We start from the raw sequence: 20,104 nt of genomic DNA, 5'->3' as shown, positions 1-20,104 counted from the left end.
ATACAGTCACATCCTCTCACCAAGAGAATCTTCTTACCTCTGAGGCCGATCTACGCCCAGGTGAATACAAGCAGGCCGTAACGGTGGGTCCCCCGACAGTGGTGGCTTCGCTCCCCTGCTAAGAGTTCAGTCACATCTGGGCCGACGTTGCCTGCCGACAGAGGAAGAGCCTGCCGCACTTCATGAGTCCCTTGTGCGATCACCGTGACTCTAGTGGGCCCCGGTTATCACCACAGATCCACTAGGTGCCAACATGTCCCTTCACCAGGGCCCCAAACACTCAGTCCCAGCGGTCGGGCCAACCCGCCCATTAGTGTTACCCTTGGTGGCTTCCTTACTGACTTTACTACGACATTGCTGCTCAGGAAATCCCCCATGGGGGTGGTGTTGATCACCCGCACACCTATTCAAGGCGCCATGCGCTGCCTCGGCAGGGCCCCAGCCATTTGTTGGCTGCCATTGGGCCAATCCGTTTGTTGGAAGTTGGAATGGGGGAGGTGGGTGCCCACCGCGACCACTCAGTAGCTGTGGCCTAGCCCTCATATTAACTTCGACCCCCAAGGACGGGCTGCGGGACACCTCCTGCCTGCAACAGCACCAACGCAAGCCCCCTCACCTCCGGACCTCTGTCAAACTGTCTGAGAGTGACACTGTCTCTCAGGGCCTGGGCCTCTTCCAGCCAGGGGAGCAGGCCATGCCAGGAGGGTGCAGCCCTTCTGCTGTTCCTCCGGGCCCAATTCTTCACCTCTTGGTGCCGCAGCCACCAGCATCCACTGACTATTCTGCTTCCAGAAATCAGGGAGGGGGTTACTTTAGAGTGTTGGGAGGATGATATCAGATTTCTGGGAGACTGAAATGGAGGGTGGAGCTCTAGTGAAGTGCGGCTATCATGGTTGAGGTACTTTAAAAAAAAAAATAAAAAAAAAATGTCGCCATGCATTCCATAGGAGTGCATGGCGCTGTAGTCTCCTCCACTGCCCTCCTCCTGCCGTCCATGGTTGCTTCTCCCTCCCCACAGCTCCCTCTTGTTGCTTTCCCCCTCCCATGCCATTTTCCCACTGTCTGTTGCGTTCCCTCACTCCTCCCCTGCATTACCCTCGTGCTGCTTGCCCCTACACGTTTTTTTAGATATATTGCACAGCGGATCCCACAGCTTCCAGAGCTTTCACAGAAATGCAAGGAAATGTAGTGTATGTATTTAAAGTTAGAGATTTGATAGAGCAGCATACAAGTATCTACTGTTCCTAATTTTTTGCAAATTTTAGAAATACATAGGTATCCTTCATACCCATGTTTATTTCATTATATTTTATCATATGAACTACTGTATGGCTGGTACACAATGAAAAATCATTATAAGCTGCAGTTTCTTTGGAAAAAATAAGGGATCCACACAAATGACTCATTGCTGAATTCACAGTTTTTAGAATTTATCAGAAATGTATAGTACTCTGGGCTCACCCATGCGTTTCACGCCTGTTTCCATCGCAAACCACAAGTAGAATGAAACCACAAAAATTAGGAACAATTGACTACTTCTTAGGAAAAAAGCAAAAACTGTGATTAAACATTTTATGATACAACTCTGCTTGTTTCTGAATTTCTGAAGTCAAGACTGAGATGCTAGCACAACCAACCTTTTTTTGATGCCATCATTAGAAAAAAAAAAATGCTTTCTTGCAATGCACTTTCTCCCCATTCCCCCCGATCCCCAAAATACCTAATATGTAGATATGTTTCGGCCATTTTCTCGGATGCTGGGGGGATAAAGGATGTGAAGTTTGAGTAGATGTCTTATGTGGAAAAAAAGAGTTATAAAGGCGTATGCGTAAAGTACCATAAATATCAAACAAGGTCTCAAGCACTGGGGGCAGAAAAGCCTCAGCAGTTAAAGAGTTAATACTTTCAAGTGTGTTCGATAACACATCGGTTTGATAACAAATCTCCAAACTTCAAATGATGGCACTCTGAAGGGATATATTATTAAATTAATGAAAGAAAGCTGCAATTAGCACTTGAGAGAGAAACAACCAAAATAAGTATATCCTGGGAGAACTCTTGTAATTTGTCCTGGTTTGATTTAATTTCCACCCTCCCCTTCATCTATAGTAAGAACAACTATGTAGCCCACTAAAAGTGAAATTCCCATGCTGAATAGATGCTGCCCAATTTTCTTTCACAAGACCGGTTTAAGCTACTTGTATCTGGTGTTCACACCCAAGTCAGAAGCATATGCCTATTAAATATCAAAAATAATTAAGGCTTTACATGCATGTTCTTGAAACAGTCTGCAATTCACACAAAAAAATACTTTCTGAATCAAGAATGTAAAAATCCACGCTTTTTTATTCCAGTTCTTTCTCAGTCAACTGGAACAATACAAAATGTACACAACCCATAACGCAATGTGAGCGAATATACGCATGAAAAGAGCAAGAGAATAAACATCTGCTTGAAATGTTTTTCCTTGTCGTAGTTGCTGAAAGGACATTCATAAGAAAGGACAGTTATTTACAAAAAATGCTGTAAACTCCAGCAAAATAACACTATACAACAGTTTTGTGACAACATATGTGTACATAGAAAGTATATCTTTACTATACAGCTTTTTTTCTAAAAATTATCAAAGCGGATGTGTTTGATTGCTTCCCGAGACTTGGCCAGTCTGATCTTCTCAGCTTTAGCAATTAACTGCAAAGAGAAAACATTAAACAACAAATACATTAATGGTTGCTGACATGACAAAAAATGACAGTCAAGAAGGATGGTAGCATATCGTATAGGTAAAATATAGTAAAACAAGTTGTGCGATTAAACACTATAAATAAAGCACAAAGGCTGGAATAAGTATTACTAATAATTCAGAGCAATGTATTTAAGCTGAAAGTAAATGCTCCATGCACATTAATTATAAACCTGATCGAAATATATAAAATTACAAGGAAGGGACACGATTGCATGAGTCTGAGAAAGAACGGGCACACAGAATACACCGAGGACTCAGGTAGTATCATTTGTTAACACAGGTACACCTGTTATTAAAAAAGACGCGCACACACACACACACACACACACACACACACACACAGTTATTTAAAAAAAACACACACACACGAAAAGTACACATTGTCACCACCGCTTATGTTACAAATTGTCAACCAACCTCAACTGCAGCACAAAAATTGTGCCCTCAAACCTCTTGATTTGTTAGAATTCCACAGAACAGTAGGCATCAGCCTGCAGATTATCTTTCCCTTAAAAAAAATTAGCAATACCATACAGTTTGAAAGTTGAGATCTTTGATAAGACAAAAGAATCAACTGATATTCAACCTTGACATAGGACTCAAGGCAATAATATTTTGGAAACGCAAAGAGGCGACTAAGGGACTTGCCTTGCTGATCTCCAGCAAATGCACCCACTTTCACACAAAAAATGAATAGTGACTCTTCTGACGGTCACTGTCTGCAATTATCTTTTTAGGATCTCTACCTCTCACACTCCCTAGAACAAATGACTATCCACGGAAAAGAAAAAGTTACTTACCTTTGGTAACTGTCTGTCAGGTGAATACTTTATCTACCTGCAGATTCCCACCTTGCGAATATCACAGGCACCAGACTGGATCCAGAAATGTTCATAAGCTCTTCCAGCTGATAGGTGCTGCTGGCTCCATGTCAACTGCAGAAGTGACATCATCATAATGTCAACTGAACCGTAAAGCGCTCCCCCACTGGCATGCAGACATCAGTTTTCCATCCATTTTGTCTACGCCAAAGATGTGACAGGATGGGAACAATTTCATATGAGTGGAGGAGCAGAGCAATAGCCTTCTTGAAACCTTATTAAAAATTGACAAGGACCATCCTTCTAGAAGGCCTTACTAAATATAGCATAGAATGATGCTTCAAGATGGAGGCGAGAGGGAGATCGGTGAGGAATTAGCAGGTAGACAGAGTATCCACCAGCAAGATAGATACAGTAAGGTAAGTCACTTTTTCTTCTGATGGCTACTTCTACCATTCCTCACCTTGTGAAAAGAATTCCAAGGAGTACGTTGCTTTGTCGAGGGAAGTGAAGGGGTGATTATACAAGGAAAGCCTAGAGGACAGAACTGGCACAATGGCTGTTGTTTCACAATTCCGAGTACAAGCAGCAATGCTTTCTAAAAGTATGAAGGGATGCCCATGCTGCCACACTGCAGATCTCCGCTATAGTAACTTCCCCAGCCAATGCCAAGGTATAAGACTTTGCACTAATTCCAGATAGCCTCTGGTAGATCTTTATGGGTTACAGCATATCTTAAAACACAGAATGATCCATCAAGATAATGTCAGACACAGATAACACGGATTATGGCTGTTGCTAGCTCAGCAGAAAGACTATGAAGGTGGCAAGAAAACACAGAAATTACTGGCATGTAAGCTGAGGGCAAGGATTGGCTCTCAGTGGGCAGCAGAGGTCAAATTCAAAACAGGATGCCCCCGTAGAGACGACAGGGGCATGTACCAGCTTGTCAAGAACTTTAAAAAACATTATGTAAGTCAGACAGTGACTTGTGAGGAAGAAGCAAATTATATTGAGGGTTTTCAGCTGCAGATCAAAACTGAGATCAGGCAAACATATACCACTAAACGAAGTAATGTCTGACATTTTCAAACTGAAGGACTAAAGTCCCTGGGTCCAGGTTGCTTGACAGGTTTTCTTTTTTAAAACCTTCTGTACAGAACTGGCCCCAATACTAGCACACTCTATAACACCTTCTTGGAGGCAACACGTATTATGGAATCAATGTTGCAAGAAATGATCTCAGTCATTTCAAATCCAGGAAAAGATAAAACACTCTGCTTCCATAGGCTAATCTCCTTATGGAAATAGAACTACTAGCGTTTCATAAGCATGCTGGCAGAGAAATTTGGGAGAGTGATAGTGTTTGGTGGATCTGGATCAATCAGGTTTTATTTCAAACAGAGGCTGTGGTAATACTACAAAAAATAGTTTCATTGGATGTATAATGTGCGCAAAATGAAGAAGGTGGCCTTGTTGGTCTTTTTAGATTCAGAGAAGGACAGACTGGCTTACTGGAAATTTCTGAAGCAGAGTCTTAGGGCCTTAAGGATTGGACTTAGGTTAACGTTGGTTCTTAGGTACAGACGCTGTCAGAGTAAACAACTGTACACCAGCCCGACTAACAGTGTGCAAGAACACTAGACAAGGGAGCCTGTCACTAGTGCTATTCGTCAAAAAATGGAAATGGTAGCTGAAAAAATCAAAGGGTACAGGTGGGGCGGAAGATGCACAAATTAGCTTTGTACTTCAATCACAGGTTGATGGTCAAACCAGAGCACTATGGGGGGGTCTCTGCTTTCAAAATAAATTACAATAAATCTAAAGTACTAAACATTTCTGTATTAGCTGAATAGGTTATATGTCTAAAAAATGAAGTTCCTATTTCAGTTGGAAAAAGGCGCTGTCACATATCCAGGGGTACAACTTGTTACAAATGTGATTCAAGCTAACACCCCTTGGAACCGAGGATAAAGTGGGAAACATATATGGCACTCAAGGGGGGCTGTCCTATTGCAGACATATTGCTTCAGGCACAACCATGACTACTCCAGATCTGCTATTTGTTTTACAGCCTCTACTGCTACCCACCTCCCTGCTATCTAAAATACAGAATATACGAGATGACAATGTGGGCCGGAGTCTGAATATTACACTCAAATTCAACACTGGGTTTTGGAAAACACTATTAAACCCATGGCTAGCCATATTCTAACAATATTTGCGCAGTGGCTAGTAACAAAAAAACAACAACAAAAGCAGGTATCAAGCATTTATAAGATTCTGTTGCAGAAATCTAAACTGCACACAAAGGTATCCAGGAACAGAGAAGGTGGTATACAGAAATTAGGGTTTGCTTCACTGACATATAATGGGGGGCATGTACCAGAGCCCGTACAATCGCCAGATCCATTGCTCATGAATCTCTGATCAAAGTGGCCGCCTACTGGTATTAAACCTAACTGAAACTGAGGGAGGGGGATGAAAAAAGGGCTGACTCTTGCTGACAAAGATGCATGGACATATGGAACACTGTTGCACCCACCCTGGCAATACCTGAAGCTTCAGAGATTGTGGGAGGGAAATAACAGACATTGGAGAACATTACTTTAGATATAGAATACAAACTAACCTAGCCTCTACATTCTCGTAGGTGCAAACTGATGGCACTAGCATTATGTGTGACCAAACAGTATCAGGTCACTCTGAAGAAAGGAAGGCAAGCTTACAGGCTGTCTACATAGGCTATGGGAACAATTGGAAATGAAGAAGATTTAATATAGTATTTTAGGGAGGAAACAAGACTACAAGAGGATTCTTTTGGAACTCTTTTCCACATAATTCATAAAAATAACATGCCCTTGATATCTCAGGGTCCTACACATAACTAATAAAAAACAGTCAAAGAAGAGCAACTGTCCTAGAGACGGGCAATGTTTAATCCTCTCTTTAGCAATACATAGTCAAACAAGTGTCGTGTCTCTTAAGAGTTTTAACGAAAGCTGGTCTTAAATATTGGTGTCAGTTGGCCCCCAAAAAAAGAAGTGGGGAGACAGGGAAGCGAGGTGTGGATTTGGTTGAAGTGCTAGGTGTATATTCTTTCCCACCACATGGGTGTAGCAAAGTGGATGTGTAAACTTTAAACTTAGCAAATAAATCTAACCCATAAATAAAGTGCAAAAGTCAAAAGTCATTAGACTCCAGGCTAACTGCCACCGTATGCAATGAAAACTATCAGAGGTTTAAAAGGTCTGTACTTGTTGCAGATACAATAGACGCCCCCCCTGAAACATGCAAGTTGTGGAGGATTAGCCATGCTTTTGAAAAATGCTTGGCATAGACCGAAACAAAGCCTTAGGTGTTCGGGCTCTGAAGTGAGCACAAATCATATGATGCTGGAAACCTACTTACGCTATTCGTGTTCACTAGAGCAAATAAAATATCAGAAGCAAAAATTGCTTGGAATTATGAACTTCAAAAGATAATGTGGAAAACTCAAGAAGAAAAATTAAAAGGTTCTTTTGCAATCCAGGAAGATATCAGATCACTTACAGAAGAGTTATCTTGGTTACCCACCGGAAGCAGATTGAAATTCCAGGCTATGTGACTACCAAGCATTGTCAAAAACAAGAATGGAATACATTCAATACAAGATTCACCATTATAAGCCAACATGTAAACTATTACCACCATGAAACAAAGACAATGTGTCTATTTCTTTAGTTGCAAACTGAAAATTCTCTGATTACTTAAGAGTAATCTTAATTACCTTGATTGTTCCTGCTTACATCTCGGGGGAGTGTCTATCTTCCCATTCAAGCTCGTTGTAGCAACATTCCTAAATAAACATTCTACAATAGGTATGGGGTTTTCGGCAATATGAGCAGATGGTTTCGGCATGGTGGTCATGCATCGGACGGCCAGTGGAAAAAGACAGCATAAACAACCCAGGCCACCAAGACGAGAAGGGTGCAAAGCCTACGAGCAGCCATCCAGATTTGGGGTTGTGTGCAGACAACACAAACGATAGAAGACAACAGACAACAGCTGAATGTAAAGGAGATCTGAAAAAAGCAGAGGACCCGAAGACAGAGAGCTCTAACACAGAAGGGCAACTCACAAGCGGTGACAAAACAGAAACAAAATTGCTAGGTTTGCCTGAGGGCAATTTGGAAGCCTGTGGATAGCATACCATTAAAACCTCTCCATAAAAAGAAAAAGCGATGCAGATGGAAGTTCGGAATGCATCGGCCATTGTAAAATACGGACTCAAAAAGCTGAAAATACAAAAGCGAAGAACAGAGAAAACAATGTAATGAAGGAGGTAGGGCGAAGACATGACCTATTAGCTTTAAAAGCGGAGTGCAGTAGAGAACCACTATGGCCCTAGTCGATGAAAGCAATAAAGTGCCCCTATTTTCTCTAAGAATATGACTTTGGTAGTGGAGTCTAAATATGATAGGCCAGGGTTGGAACTGAAAAAGCAGAAACAAAGATGTAGCAATTCTCATTCATATTACCCCAAAAATGGAAATTGGAGACAACAGACCTGGACGATTAGTCAAGACACAGAGCTATATCACTGAAAAACAGTAGCAAAACTCTTTCCTTCGTATGGCCACACATTTTTTGTGGACTGATGCAGTTGGGTTTTTGACTTTGTGCACTGGGAATCTGATAACTAGGTCACACTGCATGTACTCTGACCACTAAAATTGGCTAGAATCCTAATTAGCATATTTAACTTACTTATAAGTCCATAGTATAGGGTACAAAAAAGTACCCAGTGCCTTTAAGTTAAATGTCATTAGTGCACTGCAGCACCTACTGTGTCATCCACTACAGTGAAAACAGGGCCTCGGGTCTACTATTGCAGCCGGATTGTGGCAGTTTCAAAACTCAAATTCAAACTGTCAAAATAACCCTTTTTAATATGTCCAAACCTTCCTTTTAAATATTAACAAGTCACCCATATGTACCCCTTACTGCTCAAAAGGCAGGGTGCATGTTAGTTAAAAGTAAGACATGAAGAAATTTAATGTTACACATGACCTGCAGTGAAAAAGACACAATTATTTTCACTGTAGCATGGCTAGCTGTTCCAAAGGATAGCACTGGACATTTACTTGTGCCATCTGTGGCAAGGGCACACCAAACAATTTAATTATGAACCTCTATGCAATATGTATCAAGAACCCAATTCACTGATATTTTAATACATTAGGGTAACGGTACTTTTAGAAAGTTACCTCTTTCCAGTTCCAAGTCCCTGGAGTGGAGCTACAGACCTCTGGCAGCTTAAGCCCAAGAAAGAGGTATGAAGACTGCTCCCAGAAGTGACCTGTGAGAAAGGGTTGCTCATTTCCCTGACTATACCACTAGGGTGGGCACACAGGCTCTGTGCAAGGGAAGAAGGGGTTCACCATCTTGGATTTAAGTAAAGGGGCACTGTGGGATTGTTTGCAGTAGGGCACAAAGGAACTGCTGTAAAGGTGGTTAAGGTTACCCCTGGTAGCTTTTCCTTTATTGATTGGGAGAGGCTAACAATCACCCCCACCCACAGACTAATGCCAAGCATAAATGAGGCACCCCTCTTCAGAACACTTGGATCTGTGGAAGTAAGAAGGACTGTACTTGTTGTTTGAGACCCGTGAGAAGACCTGAAAGGCTGGATCTGCTCCTGCTTAGATGCAGGGTAAAGAAGTAAACTCCAAGGGTCAGGTGGCTGACCTCTTGTTAAGTTACAGGGACACAACAAGCTGATAGAAGCCATTTTCCTGAAGGCCCAGCTGACCAGTTCCCACTAGACCTACACTAGACCCTGCTAGTGGCTTCTGCTAGAATGAGTCTTGACCCACAAGTGTCAGTCCTCCTTCTAACATCTTGGAAAATCTGGGACGTAGAAACTTTTGGGCTCCAAAGACCTGTGCAGAGTGGGACAAATCTGCCAAGTCGACCTAAACAAGGTGAAGGACCTCATTGGGAAGGTATCTAGCCTCAGTGATCCCTCTTCAGCTACAGCTTGCAGCCTTGCCCCACTGGGGGAATCCGAACTCCAAAAAAAAGTGACTGAGTCCAAATAAAGAAAATTTTACTGGATGAAGGTGCCAAAAGCATTGGGTTGTTGACAGAATTCCATGGGAGTGAATTTTGAACTTTCCCACTCGGAGCTTTTCCCGTCTAAACCAGCAATTCACCCAGACCTCGTCCAATGCCTGTCTGTCACCAAGGAGACCTTCTCTAATATGCTTGCAACCATTCCCTGCTCAAAGAATTTGATTTCCAGAAAAATGATTAAGTCCCAAGGTAAAACCTCTGACTGGGTTGAACCTGGTTGGTGTACCTGACCCGCACTCCACTGCGGTGACCAAAAATTGAACCTAGGTCCTGGACTACAGTGACCAGTTGCCAGTAAAACGTCATATCTCTGGTTGTCCCTATTGGATTTTTATTGTTTTGGTTTTATTCTGCTCATTAAATTATCCTTTAGTTTTATAAAATGTAGTGGAATTTTGACTTTTAAACTGTTTTAGTAGTTCTAAATGATTTACATATTTTATGAGGTTTAGCCTGTCTGCTCTGTGCTAGAGCTTCCAGGGGGTTAAGATCAGGGTTAAATGAAACCATTACTGGACCTAACAAGATAGTGACATTATTACTTGTGGTAGACTCCAATCCACCCAAACTACTAATCTACTTACGCGCAAACACAAACATCAAGCCCTAGTTTCAGAAATGGAGAAGAATTCTATAACTGCCCAGCTGGGCCAACTATGTTGATTACACCAACAAAACTAACTCCAGAGTGGGGATTCTATACAGGTCCCAATGTTTCATCTAAATCTAAAAGAGAATAGAATAATTTTAGAGGCAAGAGGGGCCAGATGGCTATTAAAACAGGCCTTGTCAATAATTGATGTAGAGTCTTAGACATGTACAAGACACGGAGCAGCCCCAAATACTAACCAACATTTAGGAGAAAAGAAAGGAGGGAGTGATGTAAAGGAAAGCAAACGTAACCGGAAAAGAACAGATGAGGAAAGCAGACCATCAAGATGAAATTATTCTTTCAAAATGAGCTCTAGAGGGGGTATCATCAGAAGAATTGGAGACAGAGTTCAACATCAGTTCAAAGCAACAGGACTTAAATTCGGACTCTACACCAGAAGAATCAGAGTACAAAAAGAGTAACAATAGGAAAAAGCCAGAACTCAATTAAGATCGCAGGATAAATTCTAAACTGTACCAGATTTTAGAGTCAGTTCAAAATACAAACCAAATGAACAAGGGGACAGAAGAAGAAATGAAAAACATCAACACAAAATTAGAGAACAAAGATCATAAAATAGAAAATCTAATCATCAGAGTGCAATGTGATGAAGATACCTAAGTTGAAGGAAAATGCTAAAATTGGCAATCGGTTAGCCAGAAATGAATAAAAAAAATCTTAAACGGATAAATGAGGACTAGGAAAACAGATCTAGGAAACAAAACCACAGATTTGTAGGAATTCCCAAAGTAGTCAAAGGCAATCATATCTGATTTAGAGGAGACAGATTTACCAATAGCCAGAGCCCATGGAGCTAATTTTCAGAAATAAAGTAGGGTACATCATCTAGCACAAAGAGAATATTTACTAATGCCAGAGAAAGAAAAGTCTTTAAATAAACAACTGGTTATACATGCTGGAACTCGCAGGGGGGAGAATATCAGGGCACCAAGTACAAAAAAGTAAGATTGTGTATTTTTCTTGAATTGTTATCTCACATTTGCTGATTGCAACCATCTTTCTTCCAAAGAATGGATAATAGAACACTCGAAATGTGGGAAGGCAGAGGTACTACACCTTTTTCCCCACAATAGGCTAGGGAATCGTATTGGGGAGGAGGCAGCGGGGACATAGAAGGTGGGGAAGAAGAGTAGGCGTAAGGCACAGGCGGGGAAAGAGTGGTAGAAAGAAAGAAATGTGAAGTTAGAAAAAAAGTACAATAATCAGAGAAAGGAAATACAGTTGGATTAGAAAGCAAATCACAGAAGAACAGAGTTAATGTTAAAATGAGGATGAAAGGTAAAGAAAAAAGAGAGGAAAAAAACAAAAGGAAGAAAAAGGAAATAATGATGAATCTCAATAATTTAAAAATTGTCTCTGTAAAAGTCAACAGGATAAACACCCCGAAAAAAAAAAATATGTTGCTGCAATATTTTCATGATTTATAAACAGAGGTGATGTTAATTCAAGAGACTCAGAGAACCCAACATGAGAAAACAATAAAAAGAAATTCCCTGGACAGCCAAAGTTAGGCAACCAACAGCAAATGCTGCTGTAAGAGGAGTAGCAATAAGATACAAAGAAGTGGAAGGCGGATTAAACAGCAAAAAATGGATCAAAGGGGAAGATGGATATTAAGAATTTAAAGGGCAATAGACTGTTAACTGTAGGTACTTCTTGTGAGTAAATATTTTTATTAGGCCTTTTGTACAGAGCATGACATCTTGTCCACGAGCTGTGAGTTCACTTTCAAGCCACCATTAAAATATACACTGTTTCCTACAACTGACTATGAAAGACATATTGCACATAAAAAAACACAAATGAGTAGTGAGAAGCGGCACCAAAGACCCAAGACGTAAATACCCCAACAATATATGTATTCCCTATAACCCCTCATTGGTGAATGTCCAAATCCACCACCTGCCCTTCAAGAAAATAAGGAATCAAATTCATGTTGCAATGTCCATATCTACTGCCATCCAGCCATCCAAAGAGTAATGAACAGACCACCCCGATGAAAGACAAAGTACACTCCCTGAGACCTCCACCAGTATTTGAAACACCGCGCACAGGACCGTATACACTAGCTTCCATTTGGATTCAATGAAAAACAGGATGCCTCTTATATTGTTCATCAGCTGTTCTATGGCTAACATCGTTCAAAGCATATGCAGTGTGTAAGGAAATGCCTCCTTGGCATGGTTGCCCCCTGACTTTTTGCCTTTGCTGATGCTATGTTTACAATTGAAAGTGTGCTGAGGCCTGCTAACCAGGACCCAGCACCAGTGTTCTTTCCCTAACCTGTACTTTTGTATCCACAATTGGCAGACCCTGGCATCCAGATAAGTCCCTTGTAACTGGTACTTCTAGTACCAAGGGCCCTGATGCCAAGGAAGGTCTCTAAGGGCTGCAGCATGTCTTATGCCACCCTGGAGACCTCTCACTCAGCACAGACACACTGCTTACCAGCTTGTGTGTGCTAGTGAGGACAAAACGAGTAAGTCGACATGGCACTCCCCTCAGGGTGCCATGCCAGCCTCTCACTGCCTATGCAGTATAGGTAAGACACCCCTCTAGCAGGCCTTACAGCCCTAAGGCAGGGTGCACTATACCATAGGTGAGGGTACCAGTGCATGAGCATGGTACCCCTACAGTGTCTAAACAAAACCTTAGACATTGTAAGTGCAGGGTAGCCATAAGAGTATATGGTCTGGGAGTCTGTCAAACACGAACTCCACAGCACCATAATGGCTACACTGAAAACTGGGAAGTTTGGTATCAAACTTCTCAGCACAATAAATGCACACTGATGCCAGTGTACATTTTATTGTAAAATACACCCCAGAGGGCACCTTAGAGGTGCCCCCTGAAACTTAACCGACTATCTGTGTAGGCTGACTAGTTTTAGCAGCCTGCCACAAACCGAGACATGTTGCTGGCCCCATGGGGAGAGTGCCTTTGTCACTCTGAGGCCAGTAACAAAGCCTGCACTGGGTGGAGATGCTAACACCTCCCCCAGGCAGGAATTGTCACACCTGGCGGTGAGCCTCAAAGGCTCACCTCCTTTGTGCCAAACCAGCAGGACACTCCAGCTAGTGGAGTTGCCCGCCCCCTCCGGCCAGGCCCCACTTTTGGCGGCAAGGCCGGAGAAAATAATGAGAAAAACAAGGAGGAGTCACTGGCCAGTCAGGACAGCCCCTAAGGTGTCCTGAGCTGAAGTGACTCTAACTTTTAGAAATCCTCCATCTTGCAGATGGAGGATTCCCCCAATAGGGTTAGGATTGTGACCCCCTCCCCTTGGGAGGAGGCACAAAGAGGGTGTACCCACCCTCAGGGCTAGTGGCCATTGGCTACTAACCCCCCAGACCTAAACACGCCCTTAAATTTAGTATTTAAGGGCTACCCTGAACCCTAGAAAATTAGATTCCTGCAACTACAAGAAGAAGGACTGCCTAGCTGAAAAACCCCTGCAGAGGAAGACCAGAAGACGACAACTGCCTTGGCTCCAGAAACTCACCGGCCTGTCTCCTGCCTTCCAAAGATCCTGCTCCAGCGACGCCTTCCAAAGGGACCAGCGACCTCGACATCCTCTGAGGACTGCCCCTGCTTCGAAAAGACAAGAAACTCCCGAGGACAGCGGACCTGCTCCAAAGAAAAGCTGCAACTTTGTTTCCAGCAGCTTTAAAGAACCCTGCAAGCTCCCCGCAAAAGGCGTGAGACTTGCAACACTGCACCCGGCGACCCCGACTCGGTTGGTGGCGATCCAACACCTCAGGAGGGACCCCAGGACTACTCTAAGACTGTGAGTACAAAAACCTGTCCCCCCTGAGCCCCCACAGCGCCGCCTGCAGAGGGAATCCCGAGGCTTCCCCTGACCGCGACTCTTTGAATCCAAAGTCCCGACACCTGGGAGAGACCCTGCACCCGCAGCCCCCAGGACCTGAAGGACCGGACTTTCACTGGAGGAGTGACCCCCAGGAGTCCCTCTCCCTTGCCCAAGTGGAGGTTTCCCCGAGGAACCCCCCCCTTGCCTGCCTGCAGCGCTGAAGAGATCCCTAGATCTCCCATTGACTTCCATTACAAACCCGACGCTTGTTTCTACACTGCACCCGGCCGCCCCCGCGCTGCTGAGGGTGAAATTTCTGTGTGGGCTTGTGCCCCCCCCGGTGCCCTACAAAACCCCCCTGGTCTGCCCTCCGAAGACGCGGGTACTTACCTGCAAGCAGACCGGAACCGGGGCACCCCCTTCTCTCCATTCTAGCCTATGTGTTTTGGGCACCACTTTGAACTCTGCACCTGACCGGCCCTGAGCTGCTGGTGTGGTGACTTTGGGGTTGCTCTGAACCCCCAACGGTGGGCTACCTTGGACCAAGAACTGAACCCTGTAAGTGTCTTACTTACCTGGTAAAACTAACAAATACTTACCTCCCCTAGGAACTGTGAAAATTGCACTAAGTGTCCACTTTTAAAACAGCTATTTGTGAATAACTTGAAAAGTATACATGCAATTTTGATGATTTGAAGTTCCTAAAGTACTTACCTGCAATACCTTTCGAATGAGCTATTACATGTAGGATTTGAACCTGTGGTTCTTAAAATAAACTAAGAAAAGATATTTTTCTATATAAAAACCTATTGGCTGGATTTGTCTCTGAGTGTGTGTACCTCATTTATTGTCTATGTGTATGTACAACAAATGCTTAACACTACTCCTTGGATAAGCCTACTGCTCGACCACACTACCACAAAATAGAGCATTAGTATTATCTATTTTTACCACTATTTTACCTCTAAGGGGAACCCTTGGACTCTGTGCATGCTATTCCTTACTTTGAAATAGCACATACAGAGCCAACTTCCTACATTGGTGGATCAGCGGTGGGGTACAAGACTTTGCATTTGCTGGACTACTCAGCCAATACCTGATCACACGACAAATTCCAAAATTGTCATTAGAAATTGATTTTTGCAATTTGAAAAGTTTTCTAAATTCTTAAAAGACCTGCTAGGGCCTTGTGTTAGATCCTGTTTAGCATTTCTTTTTAGAGTTTAAAAGTTTGTAAAAGTTTGAATTAGATTCTAGAACCAGTTGTAGATTCTTAAAAAGTATTCCAACTTTTAGAAGCAAAATGTCTAGCACAGATGTGACTGTGGTGGAACTCGACACCACACCTTACCTCCATCTTAAGATGAGGGAGCTAAGGTCACTCTGTAAAATAAAGAAAATAACAATGGGCCCCAAACCTACCAAAATACAGCTCCAGGAGCTTTTGGCAGAGTTTGAAAAGGCCAACACCTCTGAGGGTGGCAACTCAGAGGAAGAGGATAGTGACTTGGAGGACAATTCCCCCCTACCAGTCCTATCTAGGGAGAACAGGGTCCCTCAAACCCTGACTCCAAAAATAATAGTCAGAGATGCTGGTTCCCTCACAGGAGAGACCAACACCTCTGAAATCACTGAGGATAGCCCCAGTGAAGAGGACATCCAGTTAGCCAGGATGGCCAAAAGATTGGCTTTGGAAAGACAGATCCTAGCCATAGAGAGGGAAAGACAAGAGATGGGCCTAGGACCCATCAATGGTGGCAGCAACATAAATAGGGTCAGAGATTCTCCTGACATGTTGAAAATCCCTAAAGGGATTGTAACTAAATATGAAGATGGTGATGACATCACCAAATGGTTCACAGCTTTTGAGAGGGCTTGTGTAACCAGAAAAGTGAACAGATCTCACTGGGGTGCTCTCCTTTGGGAAATGTTCACAGGAAAGTGTAGGGATAGGCTCCTCACACTCTCTGGACAAGATGCAGAATCTTATGACCTCATGAAGGGTACCCTGATTGAGGGCTTTGGATTCTCCACTGAGGAGTACAGGATTAGGTTCAGGGGGGCTCAAAAATCCTCGAGCCAGACCTGGGTTGACTTTGTTGACTACTCAGTGAAAACACTAGATGGTTGGATTCAAGGCAGTGGTGTAAGTAATTATGATGGGCTGTACAATTTATTTGTGAAAGAACACCTGTTAAGTAATTGTTTCAATGATAAACTGCATCAGCATCTGGTAGACCTAGGACCAATTTCTCCCCAAGAATTGGGAAAGAAGGCGGACCATTGGGTCAAGACAAGGGTGTCCAAGACTTCAACAGGGGGTGACCAAAAGAAAGGGGTCACAAAGACTCCCCAGGGGAAGGGTGATGAGACAACCAAAACTAAAAATAGTAAAGAGTCTTCTACAGGCCCCCAAAAACCTGCACAGGAGGGTGGGCCCAGAGCCTCTTCACAAAACAATGGGTACAAGGGTAAAAACTTTGATCCCAAAAAGGCCTGGTGTCATAGCTGTAAACAGCATGGACACCAAACTGGAGACAAGGCCTGTCCCAAGAAAGGTTCCACTCCAAACTCCCATCCAGGTAACACTGGTATGGCTAGTCTCCAAGTGGGATCAACAGTGTGCCCAGAGCAAATCAGGGTCCACACTGAAGCTACTCTAGTTTCTGAGGGTGGGGTGGATTTAGCCACACTAGCTGTCTGGCCGCCTAACATGCAAAAATACAGACAGCAACTCTTAATTAATGGGACTAGAATAGAGGGCCTGAGGGATACAGGTGCCAGTGTCACCATGGTGACAGAGAAACTGGTTTCCCCTGGCCAATACCTGACTGGAAAAACTTACACAGTCACCAACGCTGACAATCAGAGAAAAGTACATCCCATGGCAATGGTTACTTTAGAATGGGGAGGGGTCAATGGCCTGAAACAGGTGGTGGTCTCCTCAAATATCCCAGTGGACTGTCTGCTTGGAAATGACCTGGAGTCCTCAGCATGGGCTGAGGTAGAGCTAAAAACCCATGCAGCAATGCTGGGTATCCCTGAACTGGTGTGTGTGAAAACAAGAGCACAATGCAAGGCACAGGGTGAAAAAGTAGAGCTGGAGTCTGGAAAAATGGCCCAGCCTACCAAGAGAACAGGAAAGTCAGTTGGGAAACCAACTGCAACACAGCAAAAGAAAGGGAACCTCTCTTCTCAGGAAGAAGTTCTGCCCTCTGAGGGAACTGAGCCTTTGGAACTTGAACCTTACCAGGTTGAGCTCTTAGGCCCAGGGGGACCCTCAAGGGAAGAGCTGTGTAAGGGACAAGAAACCTGTCCCTCTCTTGAAGGCCTTAGGCAGCAAGCTGCTGAAGAGTCCAAAGGCAAGAAAAATGGAACACATAGGGTCTATTGGGAAGATGGGCTCCTGTACACTGAGGCCAGAGACCCCAAACCTGGTGCCACTAGGAGAGTGGTAGTGCCTCAGCTGTTCAGAGAGTTCATCCTAACATTGGCCCATGACATTCCCCTTGCTGGACATTTGGGACAAACCAAGACGTGGGAGAGGTTAGTCAACCACGTCTACTGGCCCAATATGTCCAACATGGTTAAGGAGTTTTGCCTCTCCTGCCCCACCTGTCAAGCCAGTGGTAAGACAGGTGGGCATCCAAAGGCCCCCCTCATTCCACTTCCAGTGGTGGGGGTTCCCTTTGAAAGAGTGGGTGTGGACATAGTTGGTCCACTAGAACCTCCCACAGCCTCAGGAAATATGTATATCCTGGTAGTAGTGGATCATGCTACCAGGTATCCTGAAGCTATTCCCCTTAGGTCGACTACTGCCCCTGCAGTAGCCAAGGCCCTCATTGGTATCTTTACCAGAGTGGGTTTCCCTAAGGAGGTGGTGTCTGACAGAGGTACCAACTTCATGTCAGCATACCTAAAGCACATGTGGAATGAGTGTGGGGTGACTTATAAATTCACTACACCATACCATCCACAAACTAATGGCTTAGTTGAGAGATTCAACAAGACATTAAAGGGCATGATCATGGGGCTCCCAGAAAAACTCAAAAGGAGATGGGATGTCCTCTTGCCATGCCTGCTTTTCGCTTACAGAGAGGTGCCACAGAAGGGAGTAGGATTCTCACCCTTTGAACTTCTGTTTGGTCATCCTGTAAGGGGACCACTTGCCCTTGTTAAAGAAGGCTGGGAGAGACCTCTCCATGAGCCTAAACAGGACATAGTGGACTATGTACTTGGCCTTCGCTCTAGAATGGCAGAGTACATGGAAAAGGCAACCAAAAACCTTGAGGCCAGCCAACAGCTCCAGAAGTTTTGGTATGACCAAAAGGCTGCACTGGTTGAGTTCCAACCAGGGCAGAAAGTCTGGGTTCTGGAGCCTGTGGCTCCCAGGGCACTCCAGGACAAATGGAGTGGCCCTTACCCAGTACTAGAGAGGAAGAGTCAGGTCACCTACTTGGTGGACCTGGGCACAAGCAGGAGCCCCAAGAGGGTGATCCATGTAAACCGCCTTAAGCTCTTCCACGACAGGGCTGATGTCAATCTGTTGATGGTAACAGATGAGGATCAGGAGGCAGAGAGTGAACCTCTCCCTGATCTTCTGTCATCAGACCCAAAAGATGGTACAGTAGATGGAGTGATCTACTCAGACACCCTCTCTGGCCAACAGCAAGCTGATTGTAGGAGAGTCCTACAACAGTTTCCTGAACTCTTCTCCTTAACCCCTGGTCAGACACACCTGTGTACCCATGATGTGGACACAGGAGACAGCATGCCTGTCAAGAACAAAATCTTCAGACAGTCTGACCATGTTAAGGAAAGCATCAAGGTGGAAGTCCACAAGATGCTGGAATTGGGAGTAATTGAGCGCTCTGACAGCCCCTGGGCTAGCCCAGTGGTCTTAGTCCCCAAACCTCACACCAAAGATGGAAAGAAAGAGATGAGGTTTTGTGTGGACTACAGAGGGCTCAATTCTGTCACCAAGACAGATGCCCATCCAATTCCAAGAGCTGATGAGCTCATTGATAAATTAGGTGCTGCCAAATTTCTAAGTACCTTTGACTTGACAGCAGGGTACTGGCAAATAAAAATGGCACCTGGAGCAAAAGAAAAGACAGCATTCTCCACACCTGATGGGCATTATCAGTTTACTGTTATGCCCTTTGGTTTAAAGAATGCCCCTGCCACCTTCCAAAGGTTGGTGAATCAAGTCCTTGCTGGCTTGGAGTCCTTTAGCACAGCTTATCTTGATGATATTGCTGTCTTTAGCTCCACCTGGCAGGATCACCTGGTCCACCTGAGGAAGGTTTTGAAGGCTCTGCAATCTGCAGGCCTCTCTATCAAGGCATCCAAATGCCAGATAGGGCAGGGAACTGTGGTTTACTTGGGACACCTTGTAGGTGGAGGCCAAGTTCAGCCACTCCAACCCAAGATCCAGACTATTCTGGACTGGGTAGCTCCAAAAACCCAGACTCAAGTCAGGGCATTCCTTGGCTTGACTGGGTATTACAGGAGGTTTGTGAAGGGATATGGATCCATTGTGACAGCCCTCACTGAACTCACCTCCAAGAAAATGCCCAAGAAAGTAAACTGGACTGTGGAATGCCAACAGGCCTTTGACACCCTGAAACAGGCAATGTGCTCAGCACCAGTTCTCAAAGCTCCAGATTATTCTAAGCAGTTCATTGTGCAGACTGATGCCTCTGAACATGGGATAGGGGCAGTTTTGTCCCAAACAAATGATGATGGCCTTGACCAGCCTGTTGCTTTCATTAGCAGGAGGTTACTCCCCAGGGAGCAGCGTTGGAGTGCCATTGAGAGGGAGGCCTTTGCTGTGGTTTGGTCCCTGAAGAAGCTGAGACCATACCTCTTTGGGACTCACTTCCTAGTTCAAACTGACCACAGACCTCTCAAATGGCTGATGCAAATGAAAGGTGAAA

At 44.2% G+C, this 20,104-nt stretch overlaps 1 protein-coding gene across 4 annotated transcripts in view; it reads right to left on the bottom strand.

The window, feature by feature from the left end:
- Positions 1–2,328: 2,328 nt before the first annotated feature.
- LARP7 (La ribonucleoprotein 7, transcriptional regulator) overlaps positions 2,329–20,104 on the bottom strand; it is a 216,089-nt gene continuing 198,313 nt past the window's right edge. For 3 of the 4 annotated variants that reach the window (XM_069241625.1, XM_069241634.1, XM_069241607.1), the window contains exon 14: positions 2,329–2,691. In XM_069241625.1, coding sequence (XP_069097726.1) covers positions 2,614–2,691 — 78 coding nt within the window. In that variant the 3' untranslated portion in view covers positions 2,329–2,613. The remainder of the gene's footprint in view (positions 2,692–20,104) is intronic. The other variant, XM_069241616.1, reaches the window with a different exon arrangement.

This window comes from Pleurodeles waltl, chromosome 1_2 (assembly GCF_031143425.1).
Source record: "Pleurodeles waltl isolate 20211129_DDA chromosome 1_2, aPleWal1.hap1.20221129, whole genome shotgun sequence".
NCBI classification, from domain to species: domain Eukaryota; kingdom Metazoa; phylum Chordata; class Amphibia; order Caudata; family Salamandridae; genus Pleurodeles; species Pleurodeles waltl.
The sequence above is the reverse complement of the archived record's forward strand: the minus strand, read 5'-3'. Positions and strand labels throughout refer to the sequence as shown.